This window comes from Eptatretus burgeri, chromosome 8 (genome assembly GCF_056783735.1).
Source record: "Eptatretus burgeri isolate ZD-2024b chromosome 8, Ebu_testis_v1, whole genome shotgun sequence".
Lineage (NCBI taxonomy): Eukaryota > Metazoa > Chordata > Myxini > Myxiniformes > Myxinidae > Eptatretus > Eptatretus burgeri.
Genome location: NC_140968.1, coordinates 92,532,985 through 92,548,073, shown reverse-complemented (window position 1 = coordinate 92,548,073; position 15,089 = coordinate 92,532,985). Strand labels below are relative to the sequence as shown.

Here is a 15,089-nt window from a genome sequence, read left to right as displayed (position 1 = left end):
CTTTGATTTGCACAATATTCTCCTGAGGTGTCAATATTGAGGAGCACTCTGTATACCACTTGGTGCCAGGTTCCAGAAGGTTTTCAATATGTGACAGGAGATGTTTTGTGGATGCTTTGTCATGATGGGTGCCACTTCCCTGGCTCCTGTTAATTGACACCTCCAAGGATTTTTCTTTTGTCGATTTATATGAGTTTTTCCTCTACTTTGAGAGAAGATAGACGAGTTCCAATCTTTGGAAAGCTGAGCTATCTTGGTCGGGTGAGTCAGCTGTCCAACTGGTGAGAGTTCTTCCACATTACATGAAACTGAACCTGGCTATAGCTTGAGGGCTGCATGGTCCATGTCTGAAAGAGATGAAAGCACAAACTTATTATTATTACAAGCAAAGTTATGTGTCCCAGGACACTTTTTGTTGCATTGTCTGTAGCTCTAAATTTTAAGCTTCTCTGGAATTGGAATTTCAGATAAGGTATTGTTACGATGCACTGTCCGTCTGTCCATCTCCTATTTTGACTTCTCCGGCCAACCCGCTGGGTCGGTCCTATTGAAATTTGGCAGCAACTTTCTGCGCCTCATTGGTAATGGGGATTGCAAAGCTCGTTCTGGTCACATGACTTTAAGTAGGTCAAAATGGCCGACTTAGTATATTTCTTGTTCTTCAGATCCACCAGTCGGAATGCCACCAAATTTTGTTTACAACTTTCTGACATTGTCCTGATGTTAAATTGTCGTAGCCATTCTGATCACATGACCAGAAGCGTGTCAAAATTGGGGTCACGCAAATTCCTTCCAAAATCATCTTCTCCAGACCCACCATTCGGAATGCTAGCAAATTTGGGTTTCAGCATTAGGCCAGGGTAGGAATGTTAAATTGTGGAGGTCATTCCGATCACGTGACAGGAAGTTTGTCAAAAAGGCCGGCCTCGTCAATTTTTGGGAAGATCGCATAAATTCCTTCAAAATTTTTCTTCTTCAGACGCACCAGTCAGAATGCTACCAAATTTGTGTTCCATCATGAGGACAGGGTCCCGATATTAAATTGCGGATGTCAGTGTTCACATCTAGCCCGACTGACTGACAGACACCACACAATGCTTCCACCTCACTTGGACAATTTTTGTTCCACGTGAGTTAAAAATGGCCGGCATAATCTCCACCAAATATTACAAACATGCTGGAGTTCATTGGGTTACTTGAAGGGGAACCCCCACCTCCCCCACCCTACATTCCCAATGAGGGTTGGGAGCTGACTGATGATTTCCACTTGTATGTATGAGCAAATCCACAACAAATTTTACATATGTCATGGTTGCTGACAAGAGAAGAAAATGAGGTGGGATGGAAGGATCCCTGGTGTGAGGAAGTGAAGGGACTGGGAGGGGGGTTTCCCACCTCCTATGGTAGGGAATTTTGGAATTTTAACCTTAATTTTTAGCCCCCGCCACGTGGCGGAAGGGAGATATTGTTGTTACCCAGTTCGTCTGTCCGTCCGGCTCGCTGGCTGGGCGTCAACATTTATAGCTGTGAGTGTGATAACTCATAAAGTGTTCGCCATATCGATTTGAAATTTGCGTCACACGTGTACCACCTGAAAAGGAAGAACCCTATTGATTTTTGGCGTGGCAGGATCCAAGATGGCCGACTGGGGCGGCCATCTTGAAAAAAATGTTTCAATGGCGGGGGATTCCCCATCTCTGATGGGTATATTTTTCACATTTAAAGTCACTCTTTTGTGAGAAATTAAAGCGGAATAATCACGATAATTTCCTGATTAATTTAAGGTTTTTGTTTTTTTTTTCATGTAACTCCTGAATGTGTTTTGGATTGTGCATTATTTCACACACTGGGGTGGTGCCCAGCACTGCCGAGGATAAAAAGTACTCAGGCACTTGAAATTATTTATAAGAAAGTGGGGATATCAGGACGTTTTGGACGTTGAAAATCTTTGGAGTTATTGGCCTCATGGTGGTTACCTTTTCAGCACTGCCTCACCTCACATCCCAATGTGCACCTTATCATGGCCTTCAGTCTCAAAACGGTCCTCAAGGCCAACATGCGTTCACTGAAAACCTTGCCTGGATTCTGAAGTGCATGCACCCAAAATTTGGGGCCTCTGGGTGCTGCGTTTCGCTCGTGAAAGAGTAACAAACAAATGCACAAACATTTGAAATTTTCATAAGATTTGTAATCCACTCGGAGCCATTTTCATAACAATATATTACACACCGTTCCTTTGACTTGTCTGTTATATTATTTGTGAAAGGAGAAGAGATTTTTGGTTAACTTTATTCACAAGAATTAAAAATCTCAAAATTCACAATCATAAAAGTCGTCAAGGTAGATCTCGTATGCTGGGTCGTCAAGGCAGATCTCGTACACTGGGCATCAAGGTACAACTGGTATGCTGGGTCTCAGCTGAAGGGAAGGAGGAAAAAAAAGAAGTGAAAGACAATGTAATGTTGGAGTGCAAATGTGTTTGCATAGTGACGAATTCACACATGGTGTAAAGTGATGAAGTCACACGTGATGTACAGTGATATAGTCTAATATGCAGTGAAGACCAAGGGTTAATTGCTGCAGTTCCCTTAATGAGTGGCATTGATTGTACGAATCAAGGAGAGACCTCACCTGCTTGATGTATTCATTTGAATTTTTTAATTCCTTTCACTTGGAATTACGTTTTCGTTCTGATATTTTAAACAAGCAAGGAAATGAAAAATTAGCACACATGGACACTAAAAGGCTGCAAGTAATTAAATAAGTTTATGGAAGGTTTAAGTACCTGCACTTCTGGAGACTGATGTTTAGCTTTTTTTAATTCTTGGATCAGCCGTCTCTTGGAGTCTGATGTTTCATCTTGCATTCCTGGAGTGCTTGTACGACGGAGTGTTGATGGATTCACTGCCAAACATCACATCCTCTTCTCCATTGGGCGTTCCTGAAACTTCTTTCTCTGCACACGCATTAACAAAAGGAAGTCAACATCCCTCAATGGCATTGTCATCATCATCTCCATCATTATCAAGTCTTCCATCACAATCCTGGAAATATTATATCCTTTCAATTGTTTTCTGCATCTCGTTAAAAGTTTTCTTCTTTGTTTTGCATTCAATTTCCGATCTTTATTTTCTTCATCACAAACTCCCACTGGATTATTCAAACAATTATTTTTTAATGATCATCCAGGTGCACGCAATGACTTTGATATGGATACATTAAAACTCATGCCAGACTTCCACCAACTGGAAGATTTGTTTGGTGCCTGTCTGGATTCGTGTTCAGCAAAATATTTCATCGTCTTCAACACTTCTGAGGCACAGACAAAATGGGACATGATGCAGGTGAAGAACAGGTAGTTTAGACAAAGTTTGGAATAATTTTTGATGTAAGACAAGAATCTTGGCAACTTACGTTCCAACCGTTATGATGGTTTCAGGTGAGCTGGAAGGAGCACCTCTTCTGAGGGGCCTTTGGAAAAATAAACAACAGAAATATGAAAGATTAAACACATTGATATCTTCATCAGTTTGATAACTTGTTGAGAAAGGGCCACAGAAGGAAATGCATGGATGGAACAGGTAATCGTTGAAAATGTGAATCAGGTGATCTCATCCAATCGAAGGGAGTTAAAGTTCTTGTTATATATTCTGCATGGGGGATGACCATGTCAATAAGTTACCTTCCCACAAATATTATAATTACAGTTATCTCCACAATTAAGGATATTCTTCTTCATCAAAGGAAGTGTAAACAGCAATGACTGTGAAGGACAAAGTGCCAAAATTTATTTCAACTTCATGTTTTTATCTTGGGGTGAGCTGTGTTTGAACTCAGTGTGTTCACCCCACCTGTCAAAAGGTATTGAAAAGTGCTTACTTGCTGAAGATCTTGCATCACATATGGCTTCTGCTGTTGCTGCCAGTCGTCATGGTGAGGATTCCTTTCAGGAGGCAGCCATTGAACAATGTAAGTTGGTGATTAATTGCTTTTCATCAACAATAAGACCCCGCCTTGGTTTTCTGCAGCTTTGTTGCCTTCACAATAAAAGTTTAGGTTCCTGTTCTGATGAAATGTAAAATATCCTTCAGGAGTGAAATGCCTGTCCTTGACTTTACTTTCCAAAAAGGTTTCGGTTTTGGCTCCGATGTGATCTCAGGTACAATCACTTGTTTGGAAGAGACCGTGTGTCAGATGAAATTGTTTTCAATCGAATATACTGTCTTTCTTTTATAGTGTGCAGCATGAGGAGACTGTATCATGTGAGATGGGACATGAGGAGGGATGGTGGTGATCTTTGGAGATGAGGCGGGATGGTCCTCATCTACGGAGATGAGGGTTGTCCTTGGGCTTCTTCAGGAGGATGACTTTGTCTCCTCTGATGGTGTATTGCCCGTTTGGGTCACTTTCTCTCTTTTTGTCAAGATCATTCAGCAGCAACTCTTGTTTTTCTCTTTGGAGCTGTGTGTAGTCTGGAGTGATAAATATGTTTCTTGTCCACAGAGAGGGATCATTCAAATTCCGGATCTTCTTATTATTCGTAAGAACCTGATTCCTATCAGACTCGCATCTGAAAACAACTTTCATGGGTCTGAAGCTGTTCTCAAAATGGCGTCCAATGCGGAAGGTCCGTACAGGTTCGATGTCCAGGTTCATGGCTTTTATTAATTTTGCCACAGCCTCCTTATCATGTTCACCTTTTCCCTCCTTCACTCCACGGAACATGAGGTTGTTTTTGCGCCTTTCAATTTCCGCTCCTTCGTCCTTGAGAAACTCAGATTGAGAAGAATGTTGTGGCTCCCGTTTTGGCGGCAGCCGATGAACATCGTGCTGTTTCTGCTGACGTAACCTGACTTCACGTTGAGGCTTCGGTTGTTTTTGGAGGACAACACTGCACAGTTGTTGCTGCTGCAGCTCGTCATCACTGTGAGGGTTTGGTTCAGTCGGCGGCAGCAAATCACCATTGTCCTCTTTCTGCTGTTGCTGCTGCAGCCCGTCATTCGTTCCAAGCACTTCTTCCTTGTTTTTATCAGCAAGATGTCCTGCATTTTGTACTTTGGTCTCTCTTTCCAAGACCTCCTTCTCCCTCAACTCTACATTATTTTTTCTGTCCCTCATCTCTTGTTCTCCAACTATTAACATGAACTCTTTCAGTTTCCATTTAACTTCACATTGCTTTCGTTCTTCCTGGTGCTCTCTCTCTCGAAGACGAGTCTCTTCCTCCAATTTAAGCAGCCTGCACTCTCCATCTTTAAGCTCCTCACCTTTTTGGTGCATACGAAGCTGCCGTTTATATATCTCCTCATCTTTCCCGTTCATTAATGCTTCAAACGCACCTTGTCGCTCCAGCTCCTCTTCTTTACTTATCTGCAGATGTTGCTCCCACTGCTGCACACGTTTCTTCCAGTTCTGAATCTCGAACATTGTGTTTTCCAAAACCAGCATTTTCTGGTCAAGTTCTTTATTTTTGTGTTTTTCCCACATTCGGACTTGGAATTGCTCTTTTGCTCGTGTGGATTCTTCTTTCTTTCTCATCCTGAGCTTTTCTTCATTTTTCCTCTCCTGTTCATTTATTTTTCTTTGCTCATCTTCATTTTTCTGCCGCTGTTGTTCCTCCTCTTGTTTCTTCCCATCCTCTTCCTCCTTTAGCCATAACTCTTTTTCCAATTTCCATTGCACGTCCTTTTCCATAATCTCATGTTCCATTTCCTGCACAAATTTCTCTCTTTGTACAAGATTTCTTTCATTTTCGACTAACCGAGCCTCATATTCCTGAAGCTTTTCTTCCTCTGCTCGTAAAACCTTTTCTTTCTCTTTTTGATATTCTTCCTCATCTTGTTTGTCATCACCAACGTTCTGTTTTCCTGTGAACTCCATTTTTTCAGTAATTTCCAGAACCTCCTTTCTCTCTGATTTCTGAATCTCAAGGTGTTCGGTTTCCCGAACCTCCGTTACCAATGGTGGATTGTCTTTCGATTCATTTTTCCGTTTCACTTTACATCGACATCGTAAACTGCAACAAAACAAACAAACATTCTCAGTTCAAGCTAAAATGAAGTATTACATGACATGTAAAGTATTGAACACATGGTTTTGTAAAACATAAACAAACATGTTCCACGGGTGTCACAATTCTGGAGGATACGGAATATGGAGCATGCAGATGTAACTTAAACAATGTCCGTAGGAACGGTGTGGAACGATGAATCACGCTTGATTATTTGAAGAATCTCACGTGATGCTGGAGGACGTTATGAACTTTTGCATTTTTTTTGCTAAAGAAGGAAATTGTGACTTTTTTGTAAAGCACGTCTTACTTAGCTGGAATTCCATTGGTAACATTTTTTTAATGACGTCATTTGGTGGCCATCTTGGATTTTAAAATCGCCACTGTTTCAGAAGTATTTTTTCCCACAACTTTGACATTGACCAACAAACTATTCCTTGGAAATTAACACTTAGTAGGTGAGTTTTCATTTATATTCACAAGAAGTGTAAATTGGCAACCTTCAAGATCATTGCCACTGTGTGTGAACATAAACTCCAGTCAGAAGTTTCAACTTGTGTCACTTGCGTGGGACATCATTCTTATCATCACGTGCTCAGCCTGGTGTTGGCTCAGTGGTTAGGGTGGCGGCTTGGGATCCTAGGGTCCTGAGTTCAAGCCCTGTCGGCCACTGAATTAATACACCAGGGGGTTGACTCAGCCTGTCATCCTTCCAAGGTCGGTGAAATGAGTACCAGTTCCAGTGTGTGTACTGGTAGAGGGGCACTGCATCAGCAACACAGTCGCGCTTCAAGACATGATAGCTACCCCGGCAACTGAGCTACCATACGGCCACCACCATCACATGCTGTATATAAAAAAATTAATTACTTCACTTATGCGTCACAGACGAAGATCATGGTAAATGAACTTTTTGGAATATCCACCATGGATCAAATTATCAACGAAAGAACTGTAAAAAAAAAAGCTGTCACTCAGTAAATATAAAGAGCCATGAGGAAACTGTGTTAAAATTGAACAAAATACGCAGGCCAATCAAGAACAAGCATTTGGTGAATTGGGAAATGTACTGTTTACACATTCAATAACAAAATCAATGTGAATATCAAGGAAATCATCATGTGGAATCTATCCATGTCTGGTTATCCTGCATTATTTCAGCTAGATTGTTATTACAAAAACAAAAAGCTCGTTGTTCTTTCACTTGAATAATCATCAACTTCTCATGTTTCATATTGTGTTATGGGATACATTATGGCATCTCCCAAAGAGCTCCCAATCAACAAACCAACAACAGATTTTAAACTCTGCTTGTATTGCCAGACAGATACTGGTGAAAAGCCTGTTGATACTCAATAGAGAACCTTCATGGAATCAGCATTTGAAACTTCTGTTAAGTGTGTGCAGAAAAAGGCAGATTATTGCAATCCAGAATTTGTTTGAGTTGGACAAAGGATGATCGGAATATACAGCAGACGAGCTTTAAGCCAAGAAAGCCACTGAACACAGAGATTGATATAAAAAAAACCGAGTCGGCTGGATAAAACATCGTCACCTGGATAAAATCGAATTACCTGGATAAAACAGTCACTTGGATAAAACCGAGGCACATGGATAAATTGAAGCAACTGGATAAAACAGAGGCAGCTGGATAAAACCGAGTCACCTGGATAAAATCGAGGCACCTGGATTGAAATGAGAGAAGAAGCAAACTTGCTGTTGCTTCACAAGACACAACTTCACTGACAAAGAGGACGACCCAACGCTTCAGAATCTATTAAGCATGCTCGTTTGAGCAGCACAGTATTTATCAAATCAAAATGTGTATTTTGTCAACGAATCACAGATGAGGAAGAGCCAAAAGTCCATGAAGAACTCCTGAAGGGCCAACTCCTGCTAACATGGGAGAAAACAATCCAAGAAATTGTAAACAGCAGTGGATATGATCCCTGGAAAGTTAGGCTTGCCGTTGTGCTGTCTTCTGGAGATTCACTGTCTCATGATGTTCTGGACCACTGCACATCCTGCTTCACAAAAACTGGGAAAAGTATATTCAGCGTCTATGTTTTAAAGCTAAATCACTTGAAAACGGTACCAATCAACCAGCCGATAGTGAGTGTTGCATTTATTGCCACAGACCGAGACTTCTTCAGTGTTCTGCAAGACCAAGTTGACGAGGGGCAGTATATTGACATTGCTGAACTGCAGAAATGCAGATTTTTCATTAATTACAAGAGAGACTTTGCTGAAACTTTGAGAATTTTTTGACACAGGCTACTGAATACACAACTATAATTACAAACAGCTTACCAAAGTGAAGGCTTACCAAAGTTATACCCTACCTGTAAATGATCAATGAGGTATTTACACCAAATTTAATTTTGATTAAAACAGCAAAAGTGGGTTTGTTCATGGCAGTCATTTTGAAATCCAAGATGGCCACCATCCCGGAATTCAAGAAAATTTCAACTTCTTGGCATGAAAAATGTGAGCATTGCCACCAAAATAGACTTCGTAATACTGGGAAATTTAGAGTGACATGGTGTCCATTTTGAAATCCAAGATGGCCCCATAACATTGGATGAAAAAACATGTTCCCAATGGATTTTGGACACCTTATCATCTACTCCAGCAATTTAGCAACATATTCCATATTTAGTAAAAAAAAAATTTTCGCCCTTATAATCCAACATAACATCGTACACAATAAACTCGCTTCAAATATCTGAGCAATCTTGTTCCCTCAGGGATGAAGGCATGATAAATATTGATGAAGTCACTTGTGTTCTTTACCAGTGAATGCAGAGCTTTCTTTTGGGGCTCCCCTTCTTGATGAACCAACGTGATGGATCAATTGTGATTACAACATATAACAAAAGGAAGGAAATCACAACGAACGCGACGTCGCGAACCACAGACATCCCTCCATCCTCAACAGCATCATTCTGGAAAACCTATGGAAATAGACAAGGGCAGGGGTAGGAGGAATGTTTATTTCATTTATAATTAAACTAAACAATGTTTTTACAAATATTTTTAAAAATCCAAAAGTTCATGACAAAATAAGAACAAGATGATCTTGAATTTTTTTTAGAATACAAGCACAATGGCTCATAGAATGTACAAGAGTTTATCGTTTGTCCGACGTTGGCCGAGCGCAGTTTTGAAAGAGGATTTGGGAAGTAATTTGTGAATTTAGGAAGTAATTCCGTGAAGATTTCCATCGACACGACCATGAAGGAGCTTTTGCCTTGAAGGGACACACACACACACACACATACACACACACACACACACACACACACACGCTTGGCCGATATCGCCAATTTTTCGTTCGTGGGTGTGATTACTGACTGCAGTACGTGCTGTGGACAACCCCAAAACTTTGAGTAGCTTTCAGCCTTGTTTTGGGGGAATTTAAATCAACAATTTTTGAAAGGAACGATGCATTATGGATGGTTCAAGATGATGAACGTACTTGTGGTATTATAAAAAGTAAACTTGGCCACATGGATGTAAATCTGTGTAATCACGTTGTATTCCCTTTGCTGACACGTGGAGTTTCCTGTCACGAATTACTTGGTGAATTGAACTTGAACTCGAACTATGACGGGAACTCGTCGGGACGGAGCATCATGCTCTGATTGATCCAATCCAACTTGTTTAACCAACGTACCCCTCACTCACCCACCAACCCCCTCCCCCCCCATTTTAAATCCTCCCTGCAGGACTGATTTACCAATTACAAAGAAAGCGACTCCGATCGTGTTGTGTATCTTCCCCGAGTACAATTCGTTGTCAATTCTCACAATCCCCCCTTACCTGCTGTGATGGATGGGACGCTCCACTTCCGAGGACGGTGAGCACGAAGAGCGCAATGGGAAACAACATGGCTGGGTGCACGGCGGTCCACGAACTGAATATCAAACGATACTGCTCTGTTTTCAGAGTTCTCTATTATTGCACTTCTTATTGTGACGTCACAATGGACTGTGGTCACGCCCCCTTTCCTCATCTACATTGATTTATCAACCGAGATAAAATTATATATTTTTTGTTCCAATAAATCTCTTCCGCTGAAAACCACGTGACCCAAGGTTGATGAACAACAACGGTCCTTTGTCTTTCAGATCTTTAACCCCAATGAGAACAGGATAAATCATTCATTTTGAGCAGTTCGGATTCTGATTACAAACCTTGTACAACAGACGTGTGTTGAAATAATTTATGTTATTCATGATAACCCTTGTTATAAAGGAGATTACACAGTGAGTAATGGTGTATCTCCTTATTCGTTTATATCTCTTTGGTGTTTGTGTGAATGAACATTCATTTTGTGTTTGTGCATGCATACGTAATACATAGATAACCTTTTATAGCTTCACACGCAAACACCTCATGTTCTCAACACATCCACTACTGAATGTGGATGAAGTTGATGTTTCCATCTATCTTTGTTCCTTGTGAAATCAAATATTCTTGAATAAGTATCATGTAGTTTGGTGGAGTGTTCTCTGTTCTGTACTCCGTGGGTCGGGACAATACCGGGAAAATGGTGGCTCCGTCAAATGCTCACAAAATGCTCCGTTTAAATCGACTATGGAGTTAATTAATACGTCTATGTATTAATTGACTCCATCGTAGTAATTGACTCCAAAGGTAACAGGTGTTACCTGTTCTAATCTTGTTTATCAATTAAACTCGAGCTGGGATACTTGGTCTTACCTGTTGTCATCCTGTTTCTTAATTAAACATGAGCTGTGTTACCTGGTGTTTCCTGTTGTCGTCCTGCTTCTAAGTTAAACACGAGCTGGGGTACCTGGTGTTTCCTGTTGTCCTGTTTCTTAGTTAAACTCGAGTTGGGGTACCTGTTGTTTCCTATTGTCGTCCTGTTTGTTAGTTGAACTTGAGTTGGGGTACCTGGTGTTTCCTATTGTCATCCTGTTTCTTAGTTAAACACGAGCTGGGGTACCTGGTGTTTCCTATTGTCGTCCTGTTTCTTAGTTAAACTCGAGCTGGGGTACCTGGTGTTTCCTGTTGTCGTCCTGATTTTTAGTTAAACTCGAGCTGGGGTACCTGGTGTTTCCTGTTGTCGTCCTGATTTTTAGTTAAACTCGAGCTGGGGTACCTGGTGTTTCCTGTTGTCATCCTGTTTCTTCGTTAAACTCGAGTTGGGGTACCTGGTGTTTCCTACTGTCGTCCTGTTTTTTAGTTAAACTCGAGCTGGGGTACCTGGTGTTTCCTGTTGTCGTCCTGTTTCTTAGTTAAACACGAGCTGGGGTACCTGGTGTTTCCTATTGTCGTCCTGTTTCTTAGTTAAACTCGAGCTGGGGTACCTGGTGTTTCCTGTTGTCATCCTGTTTCTTTGTTAAACTCGAGCCGGGGTACCTGGTGTTTCCTACTGTCGTCCTGTTTTTTAGTTAAACTCGAGCTGGGGTACCTGGTGTTTCCTGTTGTCGTCCTGTTTCTTAGTTAAACTCGAGTTGGGGTACCTGGTGTTTCCTACTGTCATCCTGTTTCTTAGTTAAACTCGAGTTGGGGTACCTGGTGTTTCCTACTGTCGTCCTGTTTTTTAGTTAAGCTCGAGTTGGGGTACCTGGTGTTTCCTGACAGCCAAATGTTGAAGATTCGGCGTCACTTAACAGCACCGCTGTCTCAGGGGTTATAACGCCGGCTGGTTCGGCACAGGTTTCGGGTTACGCGCCTCAGATCACGATACCAACGTACACCTGTGCCTTGCCAGTTGGGGAAATAGACCCCAGTTACAGACTGGGTTTGTCGGAGACTGAACGAAGTCTGCCAGTCCGTAACCGTTTTGGGTTTTAAATACAAATAGAGTGAATTGCTCCTCAGCACAGCATGAATAAACTCAAGGCGGCAACTTTCATATGAATCAGCCAGATTTATTGGGGACACATCAGGGAAGACGACACAAGAAAAACATTCACGAACGTTATAATTAATCTATAACCCGCTCTTAACTCGGGAGCTACAGATTACGGGTTTCAAAGGGAGCCCGAACAAAATAAACCTTAGACAACATGCAGACAAGACGCAGAGTACTTGGTGATGCCTCATGGACGAGGGGAAAAGTGTCAAAAGCACGAATGCGGCTCGTGACAAGCCAATGTCAACGGATTCGAGCGCCCAAGCTCGAACACGCTGCGTGGCAAGATGGGGGCATCGTCCTTTTGTCGCACCGCTCCCACACCAGCCTCAGCACGTTCAGCCCCAGTAAGATCGACGGCACAAGAGCGAAAGATACACGGTGTGTTTCAGCTGGCTTTTCACAAGGTCCAGCATACAAATCCAGGCCTGGCCTGCACACCGTACTAGGCCAAATCAGGGTGTTGGGCTCTGCAGGCGGATCGACGGGATGGAAAAACGGGTCGAGCCGTGCTGGGAGCAAAGACAGTCAGAGGCTCCGTGGTTGGATTCAGGATGAACCTGCGGACGACCTGCATGCTGGTTCCATCGCCGAGGAGGAACAGCCATCAGGGCACTCCTCATCAAGCAGATCGCAGACTCGACTCGAGCAGCCTCCTCTCATCCAGCAGAAGACAGACTGACCTCATGCAGTTCCTTTCTTGCCTTCCCGGCGCTCACTCTTGTGGACACTCCCCCGGGGACCCGTGATTGGTCCATCGCTCGAGATTTCAGCTGCCCTCCACCAATCGGCTGCCGACACGTCTCGCCAACCGACACTCTCAGAGCGCTGGGCTCCATTGCACCATGTCTTCAAACACAGGAAGACTAACCATGTTTACATGATATGCATGTTCTAGTTTTATACGAGCAGACACCATGCCTTTGAAACAACAAAGTACATTTTCATCTTTCGTCTTCACCACTATGGCTTTTCTCGTCTTATAAATTGCAAACTTAGCAATTCCAAGTAAAAAATTAATAAGCAAAACCACAGATTTGTTTCCAGTGTTGAAAAGGAACCCATAAATAAAGATTGGAAAAGAAAAAACAATTTTAAATTTACAAAAAATGCGACTCAGGTACAGAAACAAAGGTGACAACCTCTTGCATTCAATAAACGCATGATACAGATTCTCGATACTCTTACAAAAGGGTCATTAATTAGACACAGAGGGGTTAAACTTCTGTAGTAAAACTTGTGTGGCCAGGGCTTGATGGACCAGTCTCCAATTTAAGTCTCCCGTGCGACCAACGGTCAGAGATCTATACATCACCTTACAATTGGGAGTACATCACTTTGGGAGGGGGGGGGGTGGATGATGTGAGTGCACGGAAATGTGAGGTGTGTAAAGGTCAGGTGGGCCCTTTAAAGAGCCGTTGAGACATTGCTGATTGTTCTTGCATCCAAAGAGAATAAGGGAGCGAAAGATGGAAAAGGAGGAAAGTATGCAAGGGTCAATGTGTGTGGCGACCGCACTCAAAAGCTCTTTCTGGATCGGCTCTGTCTCAAACTGGTCCTCATACACTCCAGCTCTCTTCAGGCTCCAGCTCTCTCCAGGTTCCTTCAGTCTCGTGCTCAGAGCTCCCAGATGTGGTGCGCTGATCCGGCGATGATAATTGGTTATTCAGGCCTGTTGGAATGGTGGTATCGAGGCTTGGCATTGTGCTGCCATGTCGCTCTTAGTTCGCTGCCGTTTCAATGCTGGTCCGCTTCTTCTTTGTTGCCATGGCTTTCCTCTTTTCTTTGAAAATCAGAGCTACTCACAGTCTCCAAGGCCTTTATCCATAGCTCAGTGGAGTACTGTTCTTCCGTCTGGCCTGATAATCTTGCATCATATCTGTCTCTCCTTGAATCTGTTAATGGGGCAACTTAGCTAAATATAGCATAACAATTGTGCATTTTGTGAGGAAAGCACCAAATTTGGCACACTAGTAGCCGAACACATTATGAACAGATTTGGATATTGAGCCATCTCAAATTCAGCCGCTGATATCTGTGGCAGCCATTTTCCACTGCCATCAAAAATTTGATGATGCACAATTGCACAATTGCACAACAAAATGCACAATTGCACAACAAAATGCACAATTGTTATGCTAAGTTGCCCCACTATGTGGAACGCAAAGCTCTCATTATTATTGGAACCTCACCCAGCAGGGCTGAAACACAAGGTGTGTTGCTTTCACAGTGTCGGCAGGTTTGTGTTCTCTGTTTCTTTACATACATTCTCCGATATTGCTCTCTCTGCCCTCTCAGTACTTCGACCTTCTCCAACAACTCCAGGAGACCGTGTTCTTCCAGGGACACCCTCCTGGTTAAACCTCCAAAATCCATGTTGGTGACATACCTCAACTCTTTTATTCCTCATTTCTCACATTTATGGAACCAACCAACCAAAGCAGTCTCCTGGGCTATTGGGCACAATCCTTGACAGGTCACCACTCAACACAGCATACTCACATGACTCGATCAAGCTGGTAGAGAGCAACAACAGCAACAACAACAATCCTATGATGAAGGGAATAAATGCAGAAACAACTGCAAGGGCACTCGGTAGAGTGCATACCTCCGCCACGTAATTCCTGATCCAGGAGAACATATTGGGCCCAATACATTTTTTTAAATATCATGTTATATTGTTGTGAAAATGGGCCCTTAGTGGGTTGCTAAATATAGGATTAGCCCAGATTCCCCCTTAAATGCATGTTTACCCAGGTCGTTTGGTAATCAGATGTTACATGTGTGTCGGGAGGTGTAGCAGGCTGTCCAGTGTTCATACGGTGGTGGTGTACCATGAGGCACCTTCTTCTTCTTCGTCCTTCCCCCCCTTCAAACTAGCCCCCACCTGGCGCCCTGAGAATCAGTCAGCTTGACGTGCCGGCAACCCATTGGTGGAGAGCTGCTGCAATCTCGAACGATGGACCAATCACGGGTCCCCAGAGGTGATCCGTAAGGCCGGCCCCAAAAGGCAAGAGGAACTGGCTGCTGTGTCGAGTCTGCGATCTGCTTCGAGAGGAACTGCCCAGTGTCGGTCTGCGATCTGCTTCATGAGGAGTGGTTTGGTCGGCTGTTCCTCCCCCGTTATGGATCCAGCCTGAGGTCATCCACAGGTTCATCCTGAGTCCAGTCACGGAGCCTCTGACTGTCCTGACT

The 15,089-nt window shown here is 42.9% G+C and overlaps 1 protein-coding gene and 1 long non-coding RNA gene across 4 annotated transcripts in view; one reads left to right on the top strand and one right to left on the bottom strand.

The window, feature by feature from the left end:
• LOC147022280 (uncharacterized) overlaps window positions 1-15,089 on the top strand; it is a 38,153-nt gene that overhangs the window by 10,313 nt on the left and 12,751 nt on the right. For both annotated transcript variants that reach the window (XR_015061167.1, XR_015061168.1), the window contains exons 3-6: window positions 2,834-3,344; window positions 3,862-3,969; window positions 8,804-8,985; window positions 9,736-9,866. This is a non-coding gene — a long non-coding RNA (uncharacterized LOC147022280). The remainder of the gene's footprint in view (window positions 1-2,833; window positions 3,345-3,861; window positions 3,970-8,803; window positions 8,986-9,735; window positions 9,867-15,089) is intronic.
• LOC147022281 (uncharacterized) lies at window positions 3,336-8,984 on the bottom strand. Of its 2 annotated transcripts, XR_015061166.1 has the most exons (3): window positions 8,801-8,984; window positions 3,880-6,013; window positions 3,336-3,471 (listed from the first exon to the last, which is right to left on the bottom strand). XR_015061166.1 is itself a non-coding variant. In XM_085893005.1 (2 exons), the coding sequence occupies exons 1-2, from the start codon at window positions 8,926-8,928 to the stop codon at window positions 4,321-4,323; spliced, it is 1,821 nt and encodes a 606-aa protein (XP_085749131.1). In that variant the 5' UTR covers window positions 8,929-8,984; the 3' UTR covers window positions 3,865-4,320. The 2 variants fall into 2 exon arrangements, 1 of the variants encoding a protein (XP_085749131.1); XM_085893005.1 differs by lacking the exon at window positions 3,336-3,471 and having other exon boundaries at window positions 3,865-6,013.

Bases quoted from the DNA above. Each gene is read 5' to 3' on its own strand.
- LOC147022281 (XM_085893005.1), bottom strand. From the start codon at position 8,928: ATGTCTGTGGTTCGCGACGTCGCGTTCGTTGTGATTTCCTTCCTTTTG. The intron at 6,014-8,800 runs GTAAAGAACACA...GTTTTGTTGCAG, and splicing joins AGAAAGCTCTGCATTCACTG to TTTACGATGTCGATGTAAAG.